The following is a 26,786-nucleotide window of genomic DNA, read 5'->3' as shown; positions in this document are numbered from 1 at the left end:
GGAATAAGGAAATTACGAGTAAAAAAATGTCTTCGATTGGAAGGACGCGATGATGGGCTTTGTAAACCCTATAAAAAGGAACTGAAAATGTATTTAACATAAGTGCATTTATGAAATTTCATGGGCATGAAATCATTACTTGTTGCCCTTAAGCTATGTTGTCTGTGTTTCTTCTTGGCAACAAAACACATTTCAAAAGGTATGAGGGTGAACGCCAATGATAAAAAAGATTTTTGCCATTGTTCATAATTTAGTAGACGTCATAAAAAGAAACTGTGCACACACTCATATTAGATTAGGGTAAATGTCCTTATCACCTGATTTTTGCATAAGTACACAACTCTTAGCATTTTTGTTTTATTATTATTCTTAGCTTCTCAAGCCTGAATGTGCTCTGCTTAAAGGTTGAAGAAGTTGCCCTCTAATAAATTTCTCCGCAGTGACCAGAGTCTCCAGCTCATGAATAATAAAAGGATTGCACTGATCCCATTCTTCACTCAGACATCCACCTCATCTAACATTTGACACTGCAATATCGCTCAGTGGAGCACACGGGTACAGCCTGTGTTTTGCAGGTCTGCCCGCTGCACAGTAGAGTCACATTCAAGTTAGTTTTTCATTTTTGTGCCACTTCCAAGGCTAAGTAACCGCAAACTAATTTAGTTGTCAGTCTACTTCATTGCAAGGCTTATAAAGTCACAGAAATATTGTAGAAAAGTTACCAAAATCCTTTCAAGTACTGCTTAAGTTGTCAACATGCCTTGATTTACTGTAGTTCCTCTTTGCAGGTTTTTTTTTTTTCCAATTTCAATCTATTGTCAACTCTGGAATTATTTACGTTAAAGTCTTTCCACCAGATTAACGAGCTTAAATACAACTGCAATTCCAAAAACTTTGGGAAGATGTGAGACATTTTACCATTTTGTGGAAAATTAGTTCATTTGAAGTTTTCCCGCCAGCAACACGTCTCAAAAAAGTTATTAGAGGGGCAAAAAAAGAAAGGTTGGAAAAGTAAAACACATGGAGGAGTATTTGACAACTACTTGGGTTAATTGACAACAGGCCAGTAACATGACCAGGTATAAAAGGAGCATTTCAGAGAGGCAGAGCCTCCCGAATGTAACGGTGAGCAGAGGTTCACCAATCTGTGACAAACTGCCAAAAAAATCGTGGAACAATTTCAGAAAATATTTCCTCAACGTAAGATTGCCAAGACTTTGAAGATCCCACCATCTCCAGTATATAATTTCACCATAAGATCGAGAGAATCAGGAGGAATCTCTGTGCACAAGGGCCAAGGCCGAAGGTCACAACTGGATGCGTGTGATGTTCGGGGCCCTCAGGCAACACTACATTAAAAACAGGCCTGATTCTCTACTGGACATCACTGCGTGGGCTCAAGAACACTTCCAGAAATCACTGTGTGAACACAAGTCACTATGCAGTCCACAAATGTAGGTTAAAGCTGTATCACGCAAAGAAGAAGCCATAAGTTAACACGATCCGGAAACGACGCCGTGATCTCTGGGCCAACGCTCATTGAAAATTGTCTAAGGCAAAAAGAAAAAAAAACTGTTCTGTGGTCAGATGAATCCAAATTTGAAATTCTTTTTGGAAAACATGGACGCTCTGTCCTACGGACTGAAGAGGGAGAGGGGCCATCTAGGAGGAGTGGAATTAAGTTTTCTAGTTAATAAGATGCCCTGTGACTGGTCTGAATGCAGAATTTATGAGCCTTTCTGAGACATTCTCCTGTGACTCTATTCATTAGTGCTGGACTTTTCAGAATTTGCTCTGTTAAACTCCACCACAATCATTGCTACAAAGCCGCTAGGCAGAATATTGATCTTTGCTGCAAATATAGGATTTAATAACTTTAATTAATGGCATTAAAAATAGCAGAAGTAGACTTTGAGTAAAGAGCGTAAAACAGAAAATGAAGACAGATTCCAACCACGCAGCCAAGGTAAACTCATAAAAAGGTCTGGCTCCTCATTGTAGTTTCATCAATACTCGCAGACACTGTTTTATGGGTTGGGTTTCTTATCTGAAGAGCGAGGCTGAATATCCAGTGTGTATAAATACTGTATGAACCAATAAAGCATCTTGTCTCAGTGGGTCATAAATTACCTGTACACATTAATTCTCTTTATCAGCTGAGTTATGGCCGTGTGGCTGAAAAGCAGAGAAAGAACACCACCATACAACCCCAACAGCTAAAAGACCCTGGATGATTTAGCTATAAGGGCGGTAGAGCTTTTGTGCTGTGGTGTTTTGTTGCAAAACACCGACTTGGTGAATGAAATATCATTACATTCACCGAATCACAATGAGGCCTAACTGAAACTGACCTACAGCCCGATATTGATTAATTTTTTGCCTGGAAATAATTATTTTTTTTCTTGATGAATCTCTCAGATAGGACTGATAATATAGATTTTAATATTGTCCACTTTCAGTGTGTAGTTATTGTAGTAGTTATTGAATATAATGAGAACAATCTAAATAGTGACATTTACAGTAGTACTAAGGTTTCATTAATGATGTCCCGCAATACTTGTGCTCATTTTCTGAATTCATTAATAATGATTGAAAACATTTATTAAATTCTCATAAAGTATGTTCTCGGGACCCAAGGTAACATGTTCAAATTGTTTTGACCGACAAATACCACTAAACCAGACAAGCAACCCATCCTGAAATTGCATATTTTTTGATGATTAACCTAAATAGGAACCTTAGCAACGTAGGAGGAGCTGCCAGTGATGTAAAGCTGTAACAGGGTGTTTTCTCATTTCCAAAACAGATAAAATCACTCTGCACTGTCCCTGAACACACCAGCAGGTAATGCTAAAGGGGCTAGTGTAATCGCAAATGCACTTTTGCATTGCAAAAGTTGGCTCACTCACCGCTTACAGCGCAACATTTGTGAAAAATCTACGTTACGTATGCTCCCAGCAATCAGACAAGACTCACGCGGCCATCTTTTTGAAGCCAGGGAGCCACAGGAGATACGTGCGCACAGAACTTACGGCCATTTCAGTCTTACAAAGCGTGCAGCGCTTCACTTCCTTTTAGGTTTCCGTTTAGAGATTTGTCATTCTTGGATGATCATGTTCAGGCTTTTTAGGTATAATACACATTTTCAGGATGACTGGGAGTGGCAGCTGCCATAATTTAGGATGAGCATCCTAAACAAATTGATGTAAACAATTACATCGGTGCATTGTTCCAGCCCTGCAGTGATGCAGTATTGCAGAACTGCTGTATTTTATAGTACAGCCGATGAAGAGTCAACTATTTACTTAACTTCTTTAATTAATTGGCTTAAATAATTTGTTGTTATTAAATAGGTGAGTTTGGCTTCATAATTAGACATTTACTTGCAAATATTATTTTGTAAATCCATTTAAAATTCAAATTAGCTGCATATTAACCGTTTACTTTTTTAGTTTGGTTGTTTTGTCTAGTTATTTTTGCCTTCACTTATTAAATTACCAAATGATTTAAGTTAACAGTTGAGAAGTTTCTGCTTTAAAAAAACTGGTTCAGTTTCATTTGTACACGCCACCCTACTATGGCATTTCACCAAACAAGTGCAATCAGGCACACAATAGTTTCCTGTCAGCTTCAAGGCTCCAACAAAGACAGAGAGTTATAAAGAAAGAGTTAAAAGAAAGGGAAAGAGGATAGGTGGAGGTAATGAGGAGGGACTGATAAATGAGAAAAAAAAAAAAAAGTATTGTTCCCGTTTTATGAGCTGATGAAAAAAGACAAGGTACCGCTCAGCATTCTTCTACAGTCAAATTACAGAGTCAAGCCATGCATAAACGTGGTACATCTGAGGAGAAAAATGGTGAGGAAAATGGTGGGGAACAAGTTGGAATTGCAAATCGGTGCATCTTGGATCATCTGCTGAATACGATGTTGATTGGAATGAATATTAGTTTCTTCACTTTGATTAGAACTGGTCCAAAACTGCAGTATATCTGAAAAGCATTTGACTTCCGTTTTCCCTCAAAAGAAAGAGGCCGTTTAGCAGACCTGAGCCGAGTTCCTGAGCATACACCCTAAATAATAGTCAGCCATTATTTCAAATGTGGCTTGCATTCACCGCACTATGAAAAACATCACTTAAAGTGTGCTGGTCGCCCTCCTGTAAGAGATGAAGAGAGCGGTGAGGCCAGCTTTGATGCTACATTTAGCTGATGAAGCACATTTATGTCAGCTTCCCGGCTGAATTGGGTTTTCAACATTTTTTCAATCTCATTCGAAACTAAATTTGGACTAGTTGCATCATAAAGCAGCACTGTACAAGACTTTTTTTTTTTTTTTTTTTTTAAACAATGGAGTTCTTCAGTACATCACGGTGGACGGGGACAATGCCAGCTGCTTGTGCAAAATACTGCAGCAAGGCAGCCTCAAGTTCCGCTCTTTAGTCTCTTGCATGGTGGTGACCAGACAACAGTAGAAAATAGAATTATGATAATAATAATATAAGCACAGAAAAGAAAATTGAGCTTAATCATTAGAGCAGGACATAAATCTGGACTAACATAGTAACAGTTTGTTCAAGACTACTACGACACTGGAATATGACTTCCCTCCTAATAACAGACCAAATTAACAAATGAGCTACTAATAAAGAGTTAGTGTTTTTTTTTTTTTGTTTTTGTTTTTAAATAAGATCTTCAGCCAGTATCCAGCTATTGATCGACACTGATCTGCAGACTGAACCTGTGACCTTTTCTGCTATGGGACAATGGAGCATACTACACAGTTGCCATTCATCAACTCTGATTCACATGCAATATTAATATTAAGCAATAGAATCCCATCATGTCTAGTTTATTTTCTTCGTGAAGCCTTTAGAGAACGAGAGCAAACTGCACACGTAAACAGAATGGCCTTTGACTAGTTTGCTGTAATGATGGGGGGTGGGGTGGGAGGGGGTCGGGGGAGCCTGCTTTAAAGCCAACTTCAGTGACTGAAGAAAATCCAAAGTTAGATGACCCTGGAATGACTCGCATGTTGCTTTAGCAACTTTAAATAGAACTGTGGGTGGAAGTAGATTGTAGGACGTAAGCAAAATTGCGTTTGACCTCAACAGGGGAAATGATGGGGGGTGGAGAACAACAATTGCTCTAAGGGATGAAGTGCAGAAAACTCGAACGACCCTGAAATGACCAGTTTTCTACCTCAGTGACTTTATGAAGTGCCACAGGAGACAAAGACACCTACTGCATCAAGAGCTGAGCCCCTGTCGGAAATTATATCAGAAATCCCCAAATTAACACTGTGGAAGATGATGCTTGATCTGACACTGGAAGAGGGGACTCGAATAACCACTGAGTGGTAGTACAGCCTCTGTTTCTGAAGATGAAAGTCAGAGGTTAATGCGTCGTAACAAGAAAAGGACGAGGGGAATTTATTTAAAGTGAGTTGAGAAGTTGTAGCTTGTAGAGCGAGTAGGAGAATCGGATGCAACACACCCCGACCGAGTCATCACAAATGAGGAGAGTTTCCAAATAGTTACTTATGTTGTGGCTGATGGGTGTATTGTCAGGGAGAAACAGGACTTGAAGAATCGCAGGCTTTTGTGTTAATTTTGCTGGCGTTCAGTTTTTGATACACACTATGGTTCGTGAGTTCATTGTAATGATTTGCTGGTTTTGAGTGAGTTAGTCTTTAGTGTATGTTGACTTTATGGTGAAAGTTAGTTTCTCCATCCAGGACAATGGTCAAATAAATAAAATAAAATAAAAAAGTTCAATTGCTGCAATAGAGTGGACATTCATACCCAGAAATATCAAAAATGGAAAAAAACAATGGAAACCACACATAGCAAATTAATTGGCTATTTGATTAATTTAATCTTGAAAAGTAAAAGTGAAATCGAAAATAACAGATACTCGCCTCCAAAAAAAGAAAAAAGAAATATGAAAGTTTTACTGCTTCTTTGCAGGCTAAAATTACCTTTCATACCTTGGGAAATAAGCTTCAATTGTAATGCAGATGAAATTCTATAAAACTGACTCTACACCATCAGAAAGTGAAGGAGTTGTGCAAGTGCCAACTTTTCTTGTGTTGAAGTTTAAAGGGCAACTTCACCAACTCTCTTTTAATGGTTCTAGTTTAAGAGGTGCATGTATATTAATGCTTACAAGCTTATGTCTGCCTTCCCTGCATTATAATATCTCTGCTTCTAGCTTAGAAACTCTTCCAGATGACATCATCAGGAGGAGCGTTTCATCATCACAAGTTCACATGATTATCCAGATAATACCTGGGCAACAAGCTGACCAAAAATACAGCCTCCATTGTATGAGCAAAGAGATGACAATATGCTTCCAGATGATGTCATCTGGAGGCATTTTCCAGCCAGAAGCATAGGACAAACAGGACAAAACACGTGTTCCTTTTTCAATAATAAAATACTTTGTTTTCAAATATGTAACATATCAAATGAGCTAAAAGAGGTCTGAGCTGAAACGTGGAGTCAGTCTTGATTGACAGAGAGTGAAGTCAAGTGGGCTGGAGTGCTACATAGCGCAGAGCAAATAGTGGAGAGTAAAGGTCAACAGCATGAGCTGGGGAGAGTTTAGCCTGCGCACACATGATGAGTGATACAGATTAAAGTCAAAGAAAAGCTCCAGGGTATTGGGAGACAGCAAGATTGATGTAGGCTGGAAGAAAAGAAAACAAAGCAAGGGAGATGACGGGGATCAAGACACACTCCTGATTTAAGTCTAGATTTCATCCCAAGGAGCCGCCCGCTCCAGTTTCCTGAACCCCACGCATCTGTATTCAACGTGCCTTTACCCTCTTAAAGCCATCGTCCTGGGGGGAATTCAATATTGACTGGCTCCAACGGGTGCACCAAACTCCCTTCTGTAGCACTTTTGGTCCTTCCTGCACACAGAACTGAGTTTCATTAAGGTCTCACCTCTCCGGGGAGAACCTTTAAAGAAACAGGCAAACGTTGTGGCTGGCTTCTCGTCGGGGTTAGTTTGATCAGAGGGGTCCTTTTTGCTTTTTCCAGCATTTCAAAGGGATCTTTTACAAGCTCATTACACTGATTTGCTGGGAGCGATAAGGACAAGTCTTTATCTGCAAGAGGGGATGGCTCTATTGACAACAACAAAGCTTTTTTTAACGGGACACTAAGGGACGTGTACTTCAGAGAGCTTCCTTTGAAAGATCTAGTAACCCACCCTTTACTGCTCCTTTTCAGTTTTGTTTTACAAGACACAGCGACATAAACCAAGTGCAAACATGTCTCTGTTTTTATCCAATTAAAAGCTCATTCATCCTTTATGTGCATCTTCCTGTACTATGCTACATGTGAGCTTCCCCAATAATCCTAGCAGACTCTACAACTGATCTAACAGAGCTTTTCAGCAGATTCACTTTTTATATTCTCTAGCTGGCTACATGCTCTTCACACTGCATACAAAACATCTCTTTCACACACACACACACACACACAAACTGGGAGAAGCTCTTTTCCCCATCACTTAAAATCAGACTCACCCTCCAGAATCTCTTGGCCGTCTCCACCCTGGAGGATTTCCTGCGGAGCCCCAGCGGTGTCCCCAGTTGATGTTCGAACATCATGGTGAAACCGCCCGTGGTAGCAAGTAAGCTTCTCGCTGCCTGCCACGTTTGCCCCTTGCTTTCCCCACGATGCTACAGCTGCACAGCAAATGCCAAAGTCTGCTTTGACGGCCCACCAGACTTTTCCATTTATGAAGCCTCTGCCACACCCATAGCCATTACACCGTGCATTTCCCAGCAGCCGTACACAAACAAAAACAACCACCAGTCCCTCCGTCTCCAAACCCTGCTGCAATCCCCACACATTAACGGGCCCTAATGGAGCCCAGAGACAATCCGGGCTAAGATTAGCTTTCCCTTTCAACGCCAGGGGAGTCCTCATGAACAGCAACTTAACTTATTTAAAATGCATGATGCTTACCCTTATTAGTATTACAATACAGTTAGAGGGCTTACGGTAATGAACGAGAGGAATTTGGAGATACAGATGCAGCAGGAATGTGGTTGGGGTTATGGAGGATGAACAGAGGTAATTCAACACCTCCGTATGAGACGCAGCTGAGGGAACAATCAGTGCTAAACTGTTTATTCAGCCATTAGCACACCGCAGCGTGGTGGAGTATGCCGACAGGTGAGCGGCTGATTTGGGATCATAAGCTTGCAGTTGGGAGTGTAGGCGTGTGCTGAGTGCAGACGCAACGAAAATGTACAGCTGAGAAACAGCTTAAGTTACAGCAGAACCGCAGGCAAACGAACTAAATCAGGCCCAATATAAAAAGGCCCGTCAGAGAATGAGTGAATCTTTTTATAAGTTTGTTCATCGGCAAAACGAGGCTTCAAAACCCCTCAATGCTAAAACTTCAGTCACCTGAACACGGGACAAAATCAATACTTTAACTGTTATGTCCTTTCATTCCCTCTGCCGTCCAGATGCATCAGACGCGATTAATCTAAGAAGAAGGGTGATAAAAATTTCAGCCTCGTCAGGCACAGTGGCAGAGCCAATAAAAATGACAGATCCTCTTTTGATGTCTACTACGTCATCATTAAAGTGTCCACTTGCATAAGAGATGAGACTCTTCCCATTTTCCACGAGCTGAGGAGGCACTTGGTTTAGCCACATCCCGAATAACACCCGCGTCATGCGATTGAAATCATCTCTGCATATGTGCACAAGCAAGAGGGTGCGTGCAGGGTTTTGCTGCCTAGGAGCTACGTGGTCACAGTTAACAGTGAAGCCCTGCAACACACAGATCTTTAACGCATTATCGACTTTTCAATTTCGTGACACCCATGCATAATTATTGAATAACAACCTTGTTAAAGTATCACCGGGGTGTTGATTTTAGGACTCCTCTTCCCCAGAGGCTGCTCCTGCTGACAAAACACAGAATCTATGTGCAATAATTATATAAAATGATCTTATACACAGACATTTATGTATAATGTATTATTTCTATCCTGCGAGGACAGTCACAGTTCAGAAATATATAAATAATTGTTTTTCTTAACTTACGCTGCTCAACAATTAATACAAACAGTCTTTACAGACTAAAAGCCTTTGTATGAGCATGTACATTCAATGCATACGAAACAAAAGTATTGGAAAATTTTACAACTCAAAAACAGTAGGACTATATTAATTCCTTTTAGCCATAAACTTGCCCAACTTATTCAAATGGGAACAGATAAGTTTACGTTAGTCCCCATAAGCTAATGGTCACACCACACTAAATACAGTTGCAGTAGAGTGATCCCTGGATTCTCCTGCATTTACGTATTAAAAAAACCAAAAAAAAAAAACCAAAGGTTTTTATTTCTTTTGCTTTTGAATTCAGTTTCTGTTGTAAACATACGACTGTTCTTTGTGGGGTTTCATCAGCCCCTTTGGACTGCGGGCAAATCTGACTGAACACATCAAAAGGTTTTCTGGTACTGGATGAAGACGCAAGACTAAGACAGAAGAGACAACACTCCCGAACCAAAAGCCAACATGATTACAGCAAGTGAAAGGCACCATATGGTGCGGGTGCTGCTTACATGTTGTAGTGCCTTTTACTGCACAGCAGCCAAATGAGTTCCAGCTACAATAGTTTGGCTCAGGCTGCAAATTGAACAGGCATTCTGTGATTAAGAAAGGGCAGAGCATGGCTATATACATTGTGCGGTTTGCTCTTTTTTTCCCTCCAGCCCTAAAACACACCTTCAGCACATTGTTACTTACACTAGACCCCAACAGAAAGCCTCTCTATCTTCTTCTCTTTGACATGCAGGACATTACAGTATTTATCAGCAATGTGTATAATTCAGCCAGTGTCCAACCACCGTTGCAGCCCCATCCAAGGCCCTCACCAGCCAGAGCAACGCTGACAAGCAGTGACAGATGAACCATGCAGGCTGCATTCTGCAGCTGCTTTATGGCCGACAGCTCCTGAAACGGATTACTAATGGATCAGATGGAGCAAAAAAAAATAAAAACAAATAGCCAAACTATAGCCAAGGAGAACACCGGGGAGGCTGCTACCTGTCTGTTTGACAAGAGAAAGGGAGAGTGAGGGAAATGAAGATAGGGGACAGAAGGCACAGTACAGCAGAGAGGAGCCCTGTGAGAGATGGGGAAAGGAGGGAACATGAACAGGAAAACCATGACCGTGACGCTCATGAGCACTTTGGGAAAATGGTCGGGTGAGTGCCCCGTTTGGTGGCCCTCAGAATCTGGTGAAATGGAGAGAGGAGAAGTTGGACGGGGGGGGGGGCACTTTGTGTCAGATCGGAGGTGATGAGGGAGGCACGTCCTCAAGGCCAAACATGAATCTAAAGCGCGTTTGAATATGAAAAATAGCGAGCTGCCGTACAGTGTGAACACGCCTATGTGTACAGCATGTCATTACATGCAGTGCACACCCACCGTCACCCTCCATGTGTCTGACACCGTGTTGCTTCGCAGATGTATTGATACCAGCCAATATACTCAGATCACAAGGGAGCAACAGCAAACTCCCGTTACACAAATCTCATTTCCAAATCCCCATCCACGTGTGCTCCTGGTACCACACAGCCAGGATGTTACAACCAGGTGATAAAAGCCTCACTTGTAGGTCCTAAATCCTCCACGGCAGAGAATTTAAACGCATGCAATGCATCTCCCAACTAATTTGACTTTTCCAGTGATCTATTCCTAACAGCACAAGACAAGGGCCTCCATTTCCTGCCTAATGACACTCATTTGCCCAGATCAGTTTCTAGATCAGCTTGACTTTAATGCCAACCATTATCAAAAAGCATATTAAGAGATCTTATTTTCCATTCTAACTTTCAAGACAGTCCGTTCAATTTGGTTTGCTACAAAAATGTATTTCTCTCCTCTGTACTGTGATGATTTTTGTCGTTCTTGTTGTGTGCGGTAATGCAGTCGCCAGAAGGGACGATTCTACCAACTGTCCTTGCCGGTGCCTTTGAGGACGCTCCAAAATTCGTTAAGAGTCAACTGGCATTGTGTTTGTGAAGTTCTTTTCTTTTTTTCCAGAAAATGAAAACCAGAGAACAGAACAACAAGCAAGCAAGCAAGCAAGCAAGCAAGGGCATAGTCCAAAGGATATTTCAAATTTGGTCATTTATAGCTGTAGATTTGGCAGCTGAATCAAGTCTTTCTTGAAGAAATACGTTTAGGTCAGAATTATCTGCAATTGTATGACGGAGACGTGTGCTGTCACGTGTTGACATGGCTAAACTTGCAGAAGCAACAATAATGCAAAATCTGATCTTTCATTTTTCCCACTTTTAGTCTTAACAGACTTACTTTAGAAACAAATGTGTGAAATAGTTGGTGACCAATGCAAATCAACACCCACGAATATGTTTTGAGAATAACACTTTAAATAAATTCTGCACATTCTGCTCTGCACTGCAATTACATCCACAACAGAATATACAGTAATATGGAAGTTAGGAATAAAGTCTGAATGCTTTCTGAAGCCACTGTACACAGTAAGCTGACTTCTGCTTTCTATTCAGAAACAGCTTCCAGGAGTCCTTTTCAGAAAATGAAAATTTCATTCATTTCATTCAACCCTGTCTACCATTTCATCAAATTATTTTCTATTCCTATTGTTCAAATAAAGTTTCTTCCCCCCGCCCCCCCCAGGCAGCTCCGCTCTAAGCACGTTGCCACAGAAAAGCAATATTCTGGGTAAAAATATAAACCAACATTTTTTCCATTCCCTTCGGTTCACATCAGAGAGTAATTCTTCACGCGCGCACAGGGAGGTGCATTTATCGTGAGCCCAGTCACGGCCCCACAATGTCCCGTAATGGCTGTATGGATTCAAAACAAATAAAAAAAAAGAGAGCCGAGGTCATTTGTAAGGGGCTGTGACTCACAACGTGTCCTCTTGTGCGCCACATGTCGTGTGTATGTGCAGGCATGAAGGTGTGGATCACCGTGAGGCAGAGATCTCTTCTGTCTGAGGAAACTATCTGGGGTCGGCAGAGGGCTCATCTCAAAGGCTGTTCAAAAGCTGCCGACATCCAGGGAGGTGAAAAAAATAAAACACCTCTTTGCGAGAGGCTGTACAAGGTCTTGATTTATAACTGAAATAAATGTGAAAACAATCCAACATCACGGTGTTGCCATACAGTGGGCTGTGTGCGTGTGAGGTGCAAGTGATGAACTGGAGCAGTCATCACAGGTCAGCCATGATGGCAATTTAAAGGTAAAAAGACTGATACCGTTTCTAAAACAAATAGTATTCCATGACACAAGCCAGAGAAATGTAGATGCTTTTTACTGCTAGTTTGGAGAAATCCGTTTTTAACCTTTATGCTTCAGAGAATCTTTGTACATTTCTCGCATTGTACATGTGCAGTGGCAGCTATTTGCTCGAGACGCGCAGCGATGTCCCCCTTTCAGAACATTCTGTGGGTTCTGTAGAGCGAAAGGTAAGAGCGAGCATTCCTTCTTGCTGTGGACTGTGGCAGAGCTGGTGAGACTGGGACTACCAACTTGATTTTTTATGAATACTTGAATAGCTATCAAGTCTTTTCGTGAGTTATTATTGCAGCATCTGCAACTGGGAACTATAGTATTGAGTTTTGATAGGTTTTTGCAAAAACAACCACAGTCTGTCTGTATTTTTTTGGCAACAAACAAGCTCAAGGTTGAGGGAAAAAAAATAAATAAAGAAGTTAATTGATAATAATTCACACTTTATTTTACAGGTACTTTCTAAGAAGTAGCTGCTTTTTATCTGTTAATTACCAACAACTTCATGCAATAAAACTTTAGTAACTCAGCAGCAGCACTTAAACACATTTCTGCATCATTTCCACAAAATGGAGCTGGGGAATAATGTGTAGCACTTTCTACTACAGCTTTTTGTGAATCTCTGATAACAGTGATACATTTATGAGTTACTATTATATATTAGCAAATAAACATTTGCTAATATTTGGGAAATTGCGATAAATGTTTATCTATTAAATTATCTAGAAAATACAAGACCTGTAGAATAAAGCTTTTTTTTAGTTTTTCAACAATGCATCGAAAGACGTGTTCAAATAATGCAACAATGTGCCGAGTTCACCCACACAAGTCCTCAGTTGTCATAGTTTTTATAGCATTGTTTCTACCTGCAGCAGGCAGGTGCCTCCAACACAAACCCGTACACCACCTGCTCAGCACCCAACAGCCGACGAGCTGGTGCCCACAGTTGAGCAATGAGCAGCTGAATTGGCAGAGACCAATAAAGATGTGGGGAAAGTTCATTTAAATAAAAGCTGAATGACGGATGAAGCTACAAATGTTACATAACATTTAGCATGAGGACAACAACACTGTCTCCATGTCCGTGTGCTGAGGACTGCTACAATCCTGACAGAAACACTACGGTCAAACTTCTAACACAGCAAGACCAGGAAGCTGTAACGTGGCAGCCCAACCTAACAGGGCAGGGTTTAAACACAGACTTCCCAGGCAATGCGACTCATTTCAGCTTCGATACAAAGACGTATGGCTCGGGCTACGCAGCCTTGACCTGAGCCTGTGTCAGCGGCGAGAGTCGGGGGTTGCCGATGTAATGTCACGCTTCAGCGGGCCGACGCCATTCGACGGGACACCGGGTCAGAGAGGCGAGCAGTGAGAGGAAATAGAAGTGAGGGAGGGAGGAGGAAAGAAGAAGTGGCGATGATGATCGAGGGCTCGGTTCTATTCAGGAGCTCTCAACAGGTCAGCGGAAAGAAAAAGAGGCAATTCTAGTCTTTGAAGGACTCTGGAAAAAGCTCAGTAATGGATCTGGGATAAATATAGAGCAGCCAATACAGGATCTTTACAGCCACAAACCTCAATGTGTTAACTAACTGTGTGACAGAGAGAGCCATTATATGAGCTTTGGTTCTGTAGATGAGATAATTATTTAACAAAATCAAATCTAATGAAATGATTGCAGTATTATTTCAAGTGTACACTTAGCCTGTTTGTCAAAGTAGCCATGCAAGCGGAGTATGTAAGCAATCACAAGCGCACAAAGTTCGGCTTAAAATCGTCGAGGGCACCAAATTAGGAGGCGCGTGCGAGTCCAATTTCGATGTTTACGATGTGTAATTGCTGAATAGTGTTTGTGTTAAACAAAAGGGATATGAGAAGTAGAGTGGAATAATTACGCCAGAATAATAAAGGGAGACTGGTGGTGGGGTATGCGGAGGGGGGAGAGAGCAATTAGCCTGTTTGTTAAAGAATAAGTAAGAGGGGGGGGGGGGGGGGGGGGGGGGGCGGAAAAACGAATCAATTTAAAGCTAGTGGAAATGTGGATTTGTTGACATCCTGGATTTATGTACCGACTCACACATTCTCCACAGGCACTCTGAGCCCTCAGCAGTGTCACCCAAAAATCTGTTCCTGTCTCTGCACAATCTCAACACTTTGTTTCTCCATACTCCCTGCATTAATAATGCACCATTGCACTCCTCTCTTTCACAGGTGGAAACAGAACTGCCATGTTCAGCTCAGAGCAGCCCGACAATCAGAGATGTGCCATTTCCTGTTCCCAACCCACCTCGGAACTACAGAGGTAAACTGCAACTCTTCTCCATTTCTACATCAAAGAAAAATATGTCAAAGCGCCTTCGAGACCCCTGTGTTTTTAGGCGGGGGCAGTTAAAAGCCCGACACACCTGGAAGTTTGGAAGAGACGACACAAAGGTTGTTGCTTTTTTTTTTTCCCCTCGGAGACCTGCAGAAATAACCAAGACGTGTTTTTTTCAGCTGTGGGAGGTCGGCTGCCGATGTTTAAACCGGTGTTTCCGTCCAAGTCATTACCTGCGAGGACCTCTGGCCTCTAGCGTGAATTTTTTAAACATACTGATCACCCTCACCTGATAAATATCTTATTCCAAACACGGTACAGCCAAGCTTCTTTCCCGCTCGACATCATATGCTGCCACTCTCTCTCATCACCTTAATCTCAGATTCTCTTTTGATGCAAGACAGACCGATGGGTTTAGCATCATCAGCTGTTTTAAAGCTGCGCAACCACGGGAAGAACATGTAAACTCCAAACAGTAAGGCCGCAGCCAGCTAGGGATTCGAACAGCGGACCTTGCAGCTGTGAGGCAGCAGCGCTAACCACTCCTCCACCGTGCTGCCACATAAAACGTGAAAGATTATTTTATTAGTCTGTTATTTTCTTAACTTGTCGCTAAATTCATTGATCTGCCTGCAAGGGAAGCCTTTTCCCACTGTGGCATCTCGTTTTGTTCAGAACTGTCCTAATTTAAAACAATTTAGTTCAGCACTCCATGATTTGTATCATCTCATTTTAGAAAAAGCTTTTATAGTAAAAAGAACAAACCACTAAATGCATAAACCTGTAATCTGATTTAAAACGGGAGGACAACTAAATACATTGCCCTTAGGTTGCCCCCACATCTGAGCAAAGCACCTGCAGCGGCCCCCACAGAAGAGCAAACGCGGTTTAATGCCCTCAAAGTGGAGCAAATGGAAAAGGTGTCTTCTAAAGTGCCTCCATAGTAGAACAAACATGAAAAGGTGCCCTTTAAGGTCCCCCCCACACCACACACACACGGGGGAGCAAGCGCCATTTTGGGCCCTCGAAGTTGCCCTCACAGCACAGGAAACATGATCAAATGTGACCGCGTGCCTTTGTTTTCTGGTGACATCGGGTTCCCCTTAAATCTGTTCGCCCCCTGAGTCTGCCACTGCCTTCAGCAGTCCTGCCTGCAGAGGCGTTACCTCCCAGCCAGCCGAGGGTTGTACACTACATGGGTTTATTTACACAGTCCACTAAGGGCAGATGTTCTTTCCTGCTGAGCCGCGGGCGCCCGGCGTCGTTCGGTGGCTGGTATAAAAACGGGCACAACTCTCGATACACAATGCAAATTTTCCATGACTGTATGTTCTTGTTTTCCCACCTACTGCCAGTTTCAGTTGATGCATGTTGAATAAAGTGTTGTGCTTGGTCACACAGAAGTGATGTAGCTCTGGAGCAGGTGTTGAAATCCATCTCAAAGCGTCAAATTGATTCAAATGGGTTCGGACGTGATGTTCTCGCTTAGATTTCTGAAGTGTACTTCAGCGTGTTGAAGCTACGTACACTGGAGAACGGTGCATCTCTGCTGCCTTATTGATTTATTTCATGTTTTTTAAAAATGTGGGGAGATGCAAGTCTCTTTGAACCTGCTGACAACAAACAGAGGTAGATTACAGCTGATGCTGGCTGCTAACCATCATTTTAACATGCACACTAAATACAAAATACACACCATGAGCCAAAACAAGACTAATAAACTGCCACAGATGCCTTAAAAAAAAAAAAAAAAAAAAAAAAAAAAACCCTCACTAGACAGGGAGTCAGATGAAATAACTTCCCCCCACCCATCAGGCCTGTGCTGTGATCCTCGAGTCTGATCAGGCTGGTTCACGTCCTCTTTATTGTGACCGTTCATCTTCTATTATAATACACTATTCAATTCTTCACCTCTGGTTTTGAAGCGGACATCTTCCTCTGTTTGGCCCCTTTGCCTTTAAGCCAAATGTTTTATCTTGTCTGCTGCTGCCCCTTCCTCCCTCCCTCCGCCCGTCTGTCTCTGTACTTTCCTTTCATCATCCTTCATCCTCTGTATCATTGATTTAACCTCACTTTGTATGACTGGCCTTCAGTCCCCGGCGACCCTGCTTGCAGCATGAAATGTTTGAGTTTTTGCCTTAGAAATGATACAGCTCGCTGTGAGACGGGAACAGGACAACCTCTAGTGGTGCACCGGGGGCACTTCAAGTGATGCTTTCTCCTCTCAAATGTCCAGCGGAGCTGAGACATATTGACTAAAGTTAACAAACTCTGCATGAAAATGCAAACTTTCATATGCATTTCGGTTATGATGAAGTTTACTTTTGGCTCCCCGGAGCTCAATCTGCATGACGAGTCAACCTTGGTTGGCGGAAAAAAGCTGCAACTCAGGCTCTTCGGAGTTAACCCACATGAAACAGACTTCTAGATCAATTTTCAAAGTTTAAGAAAAACACATCAATACATCTAAAGAACAAACCAAATCTCCACAAGTAAACATGCCTGGCTTGTCAGGCCCTTGGAGTGAAAAAAATCAAGCTAAAAAAAAAAAAAGAGAAGCTGATTACATTTTCTTGAGAGAGTATTTTGCAAATAATAGTGACCGAATTGACCACCATCCACAGCTTCATGTAAATCAGTCAGATTTTTTTGCCTCTCTTCTGTTTCCTCCCTAATCTTAGAAATACCGAACCCAGTCATAAATAATGACTAAATCAGCACTCCAGTTTTCTGACCCATAAAAGTTGTAATGCCACGCAGCTCTTCAGGCCTGTGCTTCTGTGTATTTGTGTACAGCTATGTGCATGTGTCAGAGAGATGGATAGGGTGGGAAGAGCATTACTTAAAACCTAGCAGAGGAGCATTTTGGTGACTGCCTCCCTATCCCGCTCCTCCTCAGTTGCCTGCCTCTCCCCACGGCAAAAATGCCTCGTGAAGAGGCCGGATATGAATTCATTTTACGCTGAGATGAAGTTATTAATGCCCGCCATCTGTTATCGTCAGCTAGCTGCCAGACAAGCAGTGGCAACACAAAGAGCAATGCAGCACCGGTTGGAGAGCTGCAGACGTCAACAGTGAGACACATGATGCCACCGTGGTATTGATGAGTAGCCTTTTTTTTTTGCCATCTATAGCCTATCCTCCAAGTTTCTACAAAACACAGGTTCTAAGAGACATGACAAGAGCCTAACAGAGACAGAGCGCTGAAATGTTTTGGTTCAGCGAGTGTTATTTCTATTTTGATAGCCTTCAGGACAAATTTGATTCTGCCATTATTACCCAAATCCCTTCAGCGTGTAGTGCAGGATTATCTCTGGTAGCTAACTCTCCTTTTGTGCATATCTAATCACTGCTAGAGACTGGAATTCAAAGTGAAAGCAGATGGAATATAGGAGCCATTTTCCCTTCTTCCCCCCCCCCCCAAAAAATTCTGGAGGGATTCCCTTACTTTTTGTATGTCAGCTTTTTTGCTTATCTAATGAAATGGTCTGACTAGAAAGCTCTACATAGAGCACACAAAGCTCCACATAGAGCCGAAAGACCCCCGCCAATCGACACCCTTCAAGTTGCGAGTCATGTTTGAGCCCAACTGGCTGCCGGTTAATGCACTGTAGTGGTATCCGAGCTCCGGCCCAGAATTAAATCTCCATTTCAACCATTGGATTGGAAAATCTGACATGCATGGTGCCCAGAGGATGTCTCCAAATGAGAAGAGCGTGTACTTTTCTGGTTTTTAGTGAATTGTTTATTTATCTCCAGTATGGATTAGAATGCAAGTTAGTGCAGACATTCGTGGTCCCCAGAAGATTACTCTAACTGGCTTTAGTGATCTGCACACTTTACCTTTAATGCCACCATCTTTCTAAATATCAGCAAAATCAACCACTACTTTCACTTGCCTTCTGTGTACCTGATTAACAAAACCGTCCTGGCAATAAATAAACCACATTGCCTTTTTACAATGTGCTGGCTGCATAATTCATCAATGGAGGAAAAAAAGTGCACATGCAAGCAAGTCATGTTTGATCAATATGCAGTGTTGATTCAGTCAAAGGGGCTTGTCACTGAAGATTTAGACCATGACAGTAATCAAGTGAAAGGCTGGATGCATTAATTGTTGACTGGAGACAAGAGGAAACAATTATATTCGCCGTTTTGTAATTGGACAAGACAGAGTTATCCCCGTGGCTCTCATTCAGTTCTCTTTTTCTGAAGATACTGCAGAAATCTGAATAGCTCTCACACTATCACCAAGTCACATTACACAGACGCCAACCTGAACCAGAGTCTGTAGACTGATGACTCCATCATTCCTGTGCCATTATTGATCACTCACTTACTATTTACTAATCAACACAAAATAGGGCAAAAGCCTGACAAATGTTTTTTTCTGTAATCAGAGAATTAGACAAGTAGCAGTTAATGAACCCGAACTAATTAAGACCAATTCTTTAGCATTAGAAGACAAACAGTGCCTTCCTATATATGCATCCATAAAAGCTGCCAGCGTACTGTATGTTGTCTGGTATTGCAAACACTGAGCATACCCATGTTTTCCGTTGGCATCCAGACGTACTTTCAATGTTCTACCAAAATCATTATGAGGCAGCGTCTACAAAAACACGGTTGTTTGTCCATGATTACAAGAACAGTGAATGGATTAGTTTGAAGATTGAATTTTCTAAACCAAACTTAAGGGAAATTCAGTCTGTAATTGTCAAAATACTCCACTATATAAAGGGGCCACTATCCTGCTGTGAACCGGGGCCGTTTCAGATTGACTGAACACACCTGACCCAGGTAATCAGCAAAAGCTAGTGCAGGGATACCTGGAAAAAAGCAGCTCTTAAGGACGTGGAATGAGAACCTCTTTATGAACCTAGATGAAAAGTCTGGGGATGAACAAAGTCAATGAGATTCCTTTGCTATGGACCAGAAAGCTTGGAACCAAATTCCTAGAAAGTGATTAAAGGACTTAAACCAAATTACTGTTAGTGTCAAAAACCATCAAACTCAGTCACTTACAAATTTGTGTGCCCCTAAAGATTTGTTAGTACTGTACGAACTGTAATTACTAGGAGTCACCCAGTGTTGATTTTTCAATCCAGTACTTGTTAAATTAGCCATTAACGCAGTTGTAAATAATGGAAAGTGAAACAGCATCAAACGGAAACGCAGAAGCGAGCATAAATCTCTGTGTGTCTACTCACACGGCATGCTACCCCATAATAACCTTATGTTACAATGTGCCCCTAACCAATGGCGCACAAGAACCAATGAAAACTGATGTGATTAGATCAGACAGAAAACAATGAATCCGCCTGTGTTGTAGAGCAGTTAAAGCTAATGAAAAAACAAAATGCATTGTTGGAGAAGGAAGAGAAAGTAAATGGAGCGTCTGACCTGTTAAATCAAATCATCTGAGACATTATTGCGGATTATCTGTAGGAGTTTACAAATACCGTTGACACAATTGTAGAATTTTGGTTATCTACCACACTGCAGTATTAGTAGTATCAGTTGAGGCAATAGGCACAGAGAAATTCGGTCAAATAATATATTTTACCATCAATACTGACGCATGTGATGGTAGAAACGACAACACAAGGACTGGTAGTTTTGTGTTGGCAACATTGCTAAGACTAAAGCCATCACCTGTGCCATTCTTTTGGCAAAGTATTGTATATTATGAGGAAGAGTGAATTTTATCCGTCCAGCTAGGGCAAGAAATGACTCCCATAAACTTATTCAGCTCTATCCCGCCCCCAAAATAACATCTATATCTGCTGACACAGTAAAAGCTTATTCTACTGTTTGCTGTGTATTTACTACTTCCTTTGTTTGTTTTTTTTCATCTTTATTTGTGTTATCATAAAAGCACAATCTGATAGCGGCGGGCTTATTAAAAAGGGCATTTCAGGGCTTGGCTGTCTCGTAATCCAAAACCAGAATAATATCCCTTCCTTGTCTGTGCGTATGTATTTGACAAAGAGATAAAGTGTAGGTGTACATTAATGTGCGACTGTGGATTCATGTGTTCCCCTCGCCCACCCACCCCATCATACTTCTTAATGCACAGTGCAGCTGTTAAACTACAGAATAAGTGAGATGAGTTGGGAGAGTGTAAAAGAGTAGAACTCAAAACACGCCCATCAAACAAAAACACTTTCGACTCGCTGCACGTTAGAGGACTGAATCTTAGCCAGATATCTCCCGAGTCTCATTACGGTTGTGCTGATTATACCAGACGTAGACGAAACAGAGATGTTTACACTTATAATGGTGTCTGTGGAGAGAAACAAATCACACCACAGGGACAAAGCTTTGATGGTGAAAGACCTATTTCTGCATTTTGTCTGTCTTTTCTCGCTCATTTAAATGCCACCGGAAAGTATTTAATTAATAAGGCTCAAATTTGAGACCGTGTGCACTTTTTGCTTCAAAATGAAGCTGCCACAGAAAGCAGACGGGAACCAAAAAGCTTCATATCATATCGCTATCTCAACAGTTTAGAACTGGAGCAAACGAGGGTGAAAGGTGAAACAAATGACCTGTGGACATCAGGTGTCAGTAAAACTTAAATCCCAGTACCAAGACTAGATGCAGTTAGCATGCATACATGCAAGTGTAAGGGAAAAAAAAACAAAACAAGGTTTGACTAGATTGTAATGAGTCGTTTTAACCGTCGGGAATCATCATCATCACAGAGGATTTCAAACTAAGATCACTATCAAATGTATTGGCAGAGAAGGATTTAGCACGCAATGGAGAATAAGTCAAGCTCATTCCAAACAAAAGTGATAATGAGTTGTTTTAAATGCATTGTCTATTTGAGGAAACCTAATTCCTCTGTCTGGAGTCTTAATATGCAGAGCAAACACTGATCAGTTACTTCTCATATGACTGAAGGTTTTAACTAAGCTACCACGCATGATGTATAATTGCAACTTACAGCCTCCACTGGATATATGGCAAATGGAATCACACGCACGCTGCAATTTATATAAAGCAAGTCCAATGAAAGGGCTGGGGTCTCCTGCTGTGTACAAAAGCCAAAACACATAGAAAAACACTGAACAATAGTCATAAAAGCTGATTGCTAGAGACAACGTACAACCCTGTGTTTGATGTTAACCTGCAGCCGAGTAAAAAAGCAGCAAGTACAGTATTTGGCCTGTGGGAAAGGTGTGTAATCAGAAAAGAGTGTCACATTAGAGGGTGTAACTCACGATCATCCAGGAAGCCTTCAGAGTACAGAGCGTGCGATGAACCCTCAAGCATAACACACAGGCATTAATCTAGTTGGGACACAATATGATTACAGATAACAGGTTGCAACACGGGATAAAATCACACTACTCAAGAAAATTATTCGGCTTTGTAATATCGAAGATGGTGTGGCAGCCGAGGGCCAAAAAAAAAAAAAAAAAAAAAAGGATAAAGTTTTGAAGTGGCAAAACGGGGTTGTATTGCGTCCCCGGGGGAAGGCTGAGTCAGTGGATGAGCTCTTCATCCCAGTGAGCTCTAGTTCTCATCCACACAGCGTGGAGTAAATGTCACCTCCACCAGACTCACTCATTAATGCCACACAGCTGGATAGATGCCAAAGCTTGGATTGACATTAAAAAAAAGGAGCACTGGTCGGGAGAAGAGTAAAAATGCTATAAGGAAATGGCTGCATGGTAAAAACTATACCAATTAAACAAATACAACACATTTTTCATTATTACATCCCACAACATGCTCTTAACCTAATAAATGGTGTGTGTGTGTGTGTGTGTGTCTCTATCTATCTATCTATCTATCTATCTATCTATCTATCCGGAGTAAAGTAACAGAGTGTGTATCTGTTTACATCGTGTACTATGCAGAAGACTCACAACACGTTCAAGGCTTAGACCCTGACAGGGATTATTCTAACACGTCCAATCGAAACTGTGGGGTTTGGTTTTTTCAAAGTTTTCAAGCTGCCTCATGAAAGCCGCTGTGCGGAGTTACGGTTTCAGCACCATGGACAGCAGGAGCCACACTGAGCCGGAGCTCAGCACCACGGACAGCGCCTCGGTCCGCTGCCCCTGACCCCCCATACATGGAGGCTTCAAGGTTAAATGTGCATGTTTGGAGAAGATAAATACGTTTAAAATTAAAAAAAAAAACAGGGTGATAATGAGCGGGTCAGAAAACGAGTCTTCTATTATTAGCTCCACATATGAACCGGGTTATTTCAAAGCTGGTTAAACAGCACTGTGTGTCATGTAAGCAACGGCGCAGCGTTAGAAAATACCGAGGATGTATTAAGTGACCGGATCAGCGCCGCTGAGCGCGTGTTGCTTTGCAAAAGACGTAACCGACGCGCCATTTATTGACATCCGGCCCAGCCAATCGAGACAATGACGGCTATAAGTTTGACAACTTTGCTTTTAAGATGTTGAGCTGTCATTTCCGTGTAAATCACCATTCAGTAGACACAATCTGTTAACACCCACTACGTGTAAAAAAAAGAAAACTGAAATTAAAAAATGCTCCTGATCGTAAAAGTAAATTTCTTACATCTTCGTCCTCGCGGTGCGGAAGGTAGGGATGCTGAAGCCGCGATCGCCGGCTCTCCCCCGGCCTCTCCCCCTCGACGCCTTGACCGAGGAGATGACTCGCCTCCGCAGGGTTGGGGAAGGACGTGTTTGTATTGATCTTGCCAGTGAATCTCTGATACAGTGACGCCATTTCTACTCTATGCCAAACGAGTCGATAACTTGCAGAGTCTGTATTCTCAATCAAAAAAAATGCAAAAAATATTTATAAAACATAAAAATTGTCCAAGGTCTATAGTGGATGTAAATGTGTATTGGCTGATGCTCAGGTTCAATTGGAAACTGTTTTTAAAAAGAGAGAGAGAGACAGAGACAAGGGGGAAAAACAAAACAAGAATCACTCCAAGCTGTGAAGAGGAGTTCAGGATTCACATCACGTAGTGCCAGGCTCAGGGGTCGGGTCTGACGGATGCTGCAGGGACGCAGTTCCCACCCTCTCCCCAACTTGATGCCAAACTGATGCAAAAACAAGCGAATGTGGGTTAAAAAGGGATTGAACAATGATCCGGACCCGAAGATCGGAGCAATCAGCCTCCGCGTTGTCCCTCTTTCCCTTCCTCGTGGTAGAAAAGAAAGTGGGCGCTGATGAACGCTTAGGCACTAATAGGTCCTTTGCCTTACAAGCGAGCACAGAGACCAGCTGATGTACCAAACAGCTGCGAACGTCCCAGCGCAACATTAACATATTAGATATCAGAGGATTGCAGGGGAAACTTATCATGACTTTGCAGATAAACACGGGCTCAAGTGTATTTTAGTTTCTTGTCTTTGCCTCCATTTGGGGCTATTGAGGTGCCATGCAGAGAGCAAGAGTGCCCCCATGTGGCGGAATCGCACAAGAAAAGGTGATAATCGTGGCACATTTTCAAGGAGACCGGTTATGATACACTGCAAAATACAAAATGAATCCCTCTGACATCCCTCAGGAAGATTTCACGTTAGTTCCAGATTTATTGTGAAGCCCCAGAATTCATCTTAAAACATACATCTATAAAACTTGAGCCACTGACTATTAAGGATTTTTATAAGGAAAAACAAAACAATAATAATTCATCCAAATAATTTCTCTCTCTAATCAACCATTACATCTGTATGGAGGAATGTCAAATGTCAAATTAAAGTTCAATTACAGATGGTTTAATATGTGCCAAGTGTTCGAAGAAGGAAGTGATTCTATTCTTTACATAAAAAAAAAAAAAAAAAAAAAAAAAAAAAAAAAGCAGAAATAATACATCAAAAGTTACTAGATTGCTTTGTCTGTGTCGCTGGCTGGTCTGGTCCAACACCATCAGCTTCATTTAGAAAGCCACTACAGGAAGAGAGGTCTTATACACAATAGACTCTGCAATTTGATCGTGCGCCGTCTCGATGGATATAAAAGCCAATAGCAAGAGTCTGCTGGGATTTCAGTTTCATGGAGCACAAAAACACAGAATAACTCATCCGGTCACCACAGGCCACATATGGTAACGGCGATGTTGCAGGAACAGGCCCAGTAAAGCTCCTATAGATTCAAAGACTGCCTGGATCTATAGGAGACTGCCAAAAACACCTCACATCTGTTCACCTTTACCTTTCAGTAAAGGCGACTTCCTAAAATGATAAGACACATTCTACTGCCGCATGAAGTGATTACGCAGCTGCACACCCTCGTAGGCAGACAGAACACGCTCCTGCTCTGCCATGGTTCTGCAAAAAAAAAAAAAAAATGTTTTAGCATTGATTTCCAAGAAAAGTTTCATGCAGGGAAGAAAAAAATAAAAAAAATCTTTAGTCTGTTTCTACAAAATCTAATTCATCTCAAACTCTGGCACAAAACCAAGAAATGCAATTCAATCTTCAGGCACCGTAGTGATGTGATTAGGAAGAAAAAAGGGGCTGGAAGACATTTGTCAAACTCTGGGAAATCTTGACTGTACCGGCACAGTACAGTTCAATGTAGACTTAATGTGTGGAGCATGTTCAATCTGGTTATTAATAAAGCGGAAAATAAATGTAAGACACTTCCTGGACCTGCAGCGTGGTCCGTCTCGGCGACCCCTGCTCGTTCACATTATTACGTTGCTCCATCTGATCGATCGGCGCCCGATCGAGAACGAATTCAACCTGATTATCTGTAGTTGGGAGGGGAGTTAAATGCAGCAGCCTGTGGTGGTTCAGCTCTGCAGTCAGGCAGCAGAGGGCAGAGCTGGGTGGTTTAATCCCAGGCAAGAAAGAAGCAAAGGGTAGATGCCTGTGCATGGCTGAGTAATGATGTGCATTTTTTAAACGTTACATGATACATGAACTAATAAAGTTGTAGTAGAGTTGTCGATGAAACATACATGATTGCACCTTTCCATGGTGGGTCCCTGCGGGGGGATTCCCTTGAAAGCCATGACAAGTGAATTGTTCCAGTATTCTGCCTAATGAATTTGTTACTCACATAAAACTACTGCAGACACAATAAGTACAGCTCCTGGGACTGACAGATCATCAATTCAGCTAAATTCCCCAATAGTGGACGTTAACTTTCCATAACCGTAACACTACATGTATATCACCGTGCTGCTTAACAAAACATTTCACCTTTGCATGTTGTCTTTCATAAAAAAAAACACACGTTTAAGTTCATATACACTGGCACGTCTCCTGTCAACCCATTTATGACTGGTAGTTTCTCATTTCATGCAGCTGTGTGAAAGATGTCCTCTCTCTCCCTGAACTGAAAGCTACACCAGCGGGATGCTGTTTTTAAAGCTTTTTTTCTTTTTTCTTTTTTTTTTTTTAAAAAAAAAAAAAAAAGGAAAAAATGGAGGTGATGTAGAAGCAGCTGCCACAGTAAGGGGGGGCAGAGGGAGTTGTCGGGTCACTGTCCACAATATTTTCAAAAGCTGTGTCAATGCCAGCGCAGTTTAAGCTGCGAGACTGCCAGACAGCAATTAATGTGCCCGGAGGGAGATGGTCAATCATCCTGACAAGCTTTAAGTAACATGAATTAAACAAGAGGATCAATATCTTTGGTGTTACACAGTGCACAAAAAAGGCTTTGGATTCCATGAAGACTGTGATTTAAAGGGTCATTTCGCCAGAATAACAGCACATATTCAATAAGTCCACCTTATCTCTCCTACCCCTTCAAAGCTGTGTTGTGACTGTATGTATATTAAATACAAATAGTCATTTGCATTATGTCATTAAGTGTTTGGAGTGTAGATTAATGGGTTCATTGACCAACACAACATGTCAGAAGTGTACGAGTCTAAAAACAAACTAATCATTCTACTAAATAAACCTAAAATAGACCCGAAAGGGAGGATTTGCTGACTAAATGTGAGGTGAAAGACAAGTCCGTCTGAAGACAAGATCGCCCCACTGAAGCTGTGATAGGAGCAGACGTTCACAGCGGGAGTAAAGGTTCAGCTAAGAGAGTGAAAAGTGTGTGTGAGAGAGCGAGAACTCATGAATTTATACTGTGGTATCACATTTCTCTGTTGCAGTCCATTTCTTACTGAGAATACTGTCATAAACCTTGCCTTTCAATACTGGGCTTCACAGGGGGGAGGATCAATGTGGCCATTAT

The 26,786-nt window shown here is 41.8% G+C and overlaps 1 protein-coding gene across 5 annotated transcripts in view; it reads right to left on the bottom strand.

The window, feature by feature from the left end:
• The window catches only part of dpp6a (dipeptidyl-peptidase 6a), a 171,183-nt gene that overhangs the window by 95,539 nt on the left and 48,858 nt on the right, over window positions 1-26,786 (bottom strand). The window contains exon 1 of one of the 5 annotated variants that reach the window (XM_067485860.1): window positions 23,187-23,816. The exons of 3 other annotated variants lie outside the window; for them this stretch is intronic. In XM_067485860.1, coding sequence (XP_067341961.1) covers window positions 23,187-23,357 — 171 coding nt within the window. In that variant the 5' untranslated portion in view covers window positions 23,358-23,816. Of the gene's footprint in view, window positions 1-21,865; window positions 21,887-23,186; window positions 23,817-26,786 lie in introns of those variants that run through there. One more of the 5 variants, XM_067485866.1, reaches the window with a different exon arrangement.

The sequence above is a fragment of the Channa argus genome, chromosome 19, assembly GCF_033026475.1.
Source record: "Channa argus isolate prfri chromosome 19, Channa argus male v1.0, whole genome shotgun sequence".
Classification (NCBI taxonomy): Eukaryota; Metazoa; Chordata; class Actinopteri; order Anabantiformes; family Channidae; genus Channa; species Channa argus.
The sequence above is the reverse complement of the archived record's forward strand: the minus strand, read 5'-3'. Positions and strand labels throughout refer to the sequence as shown.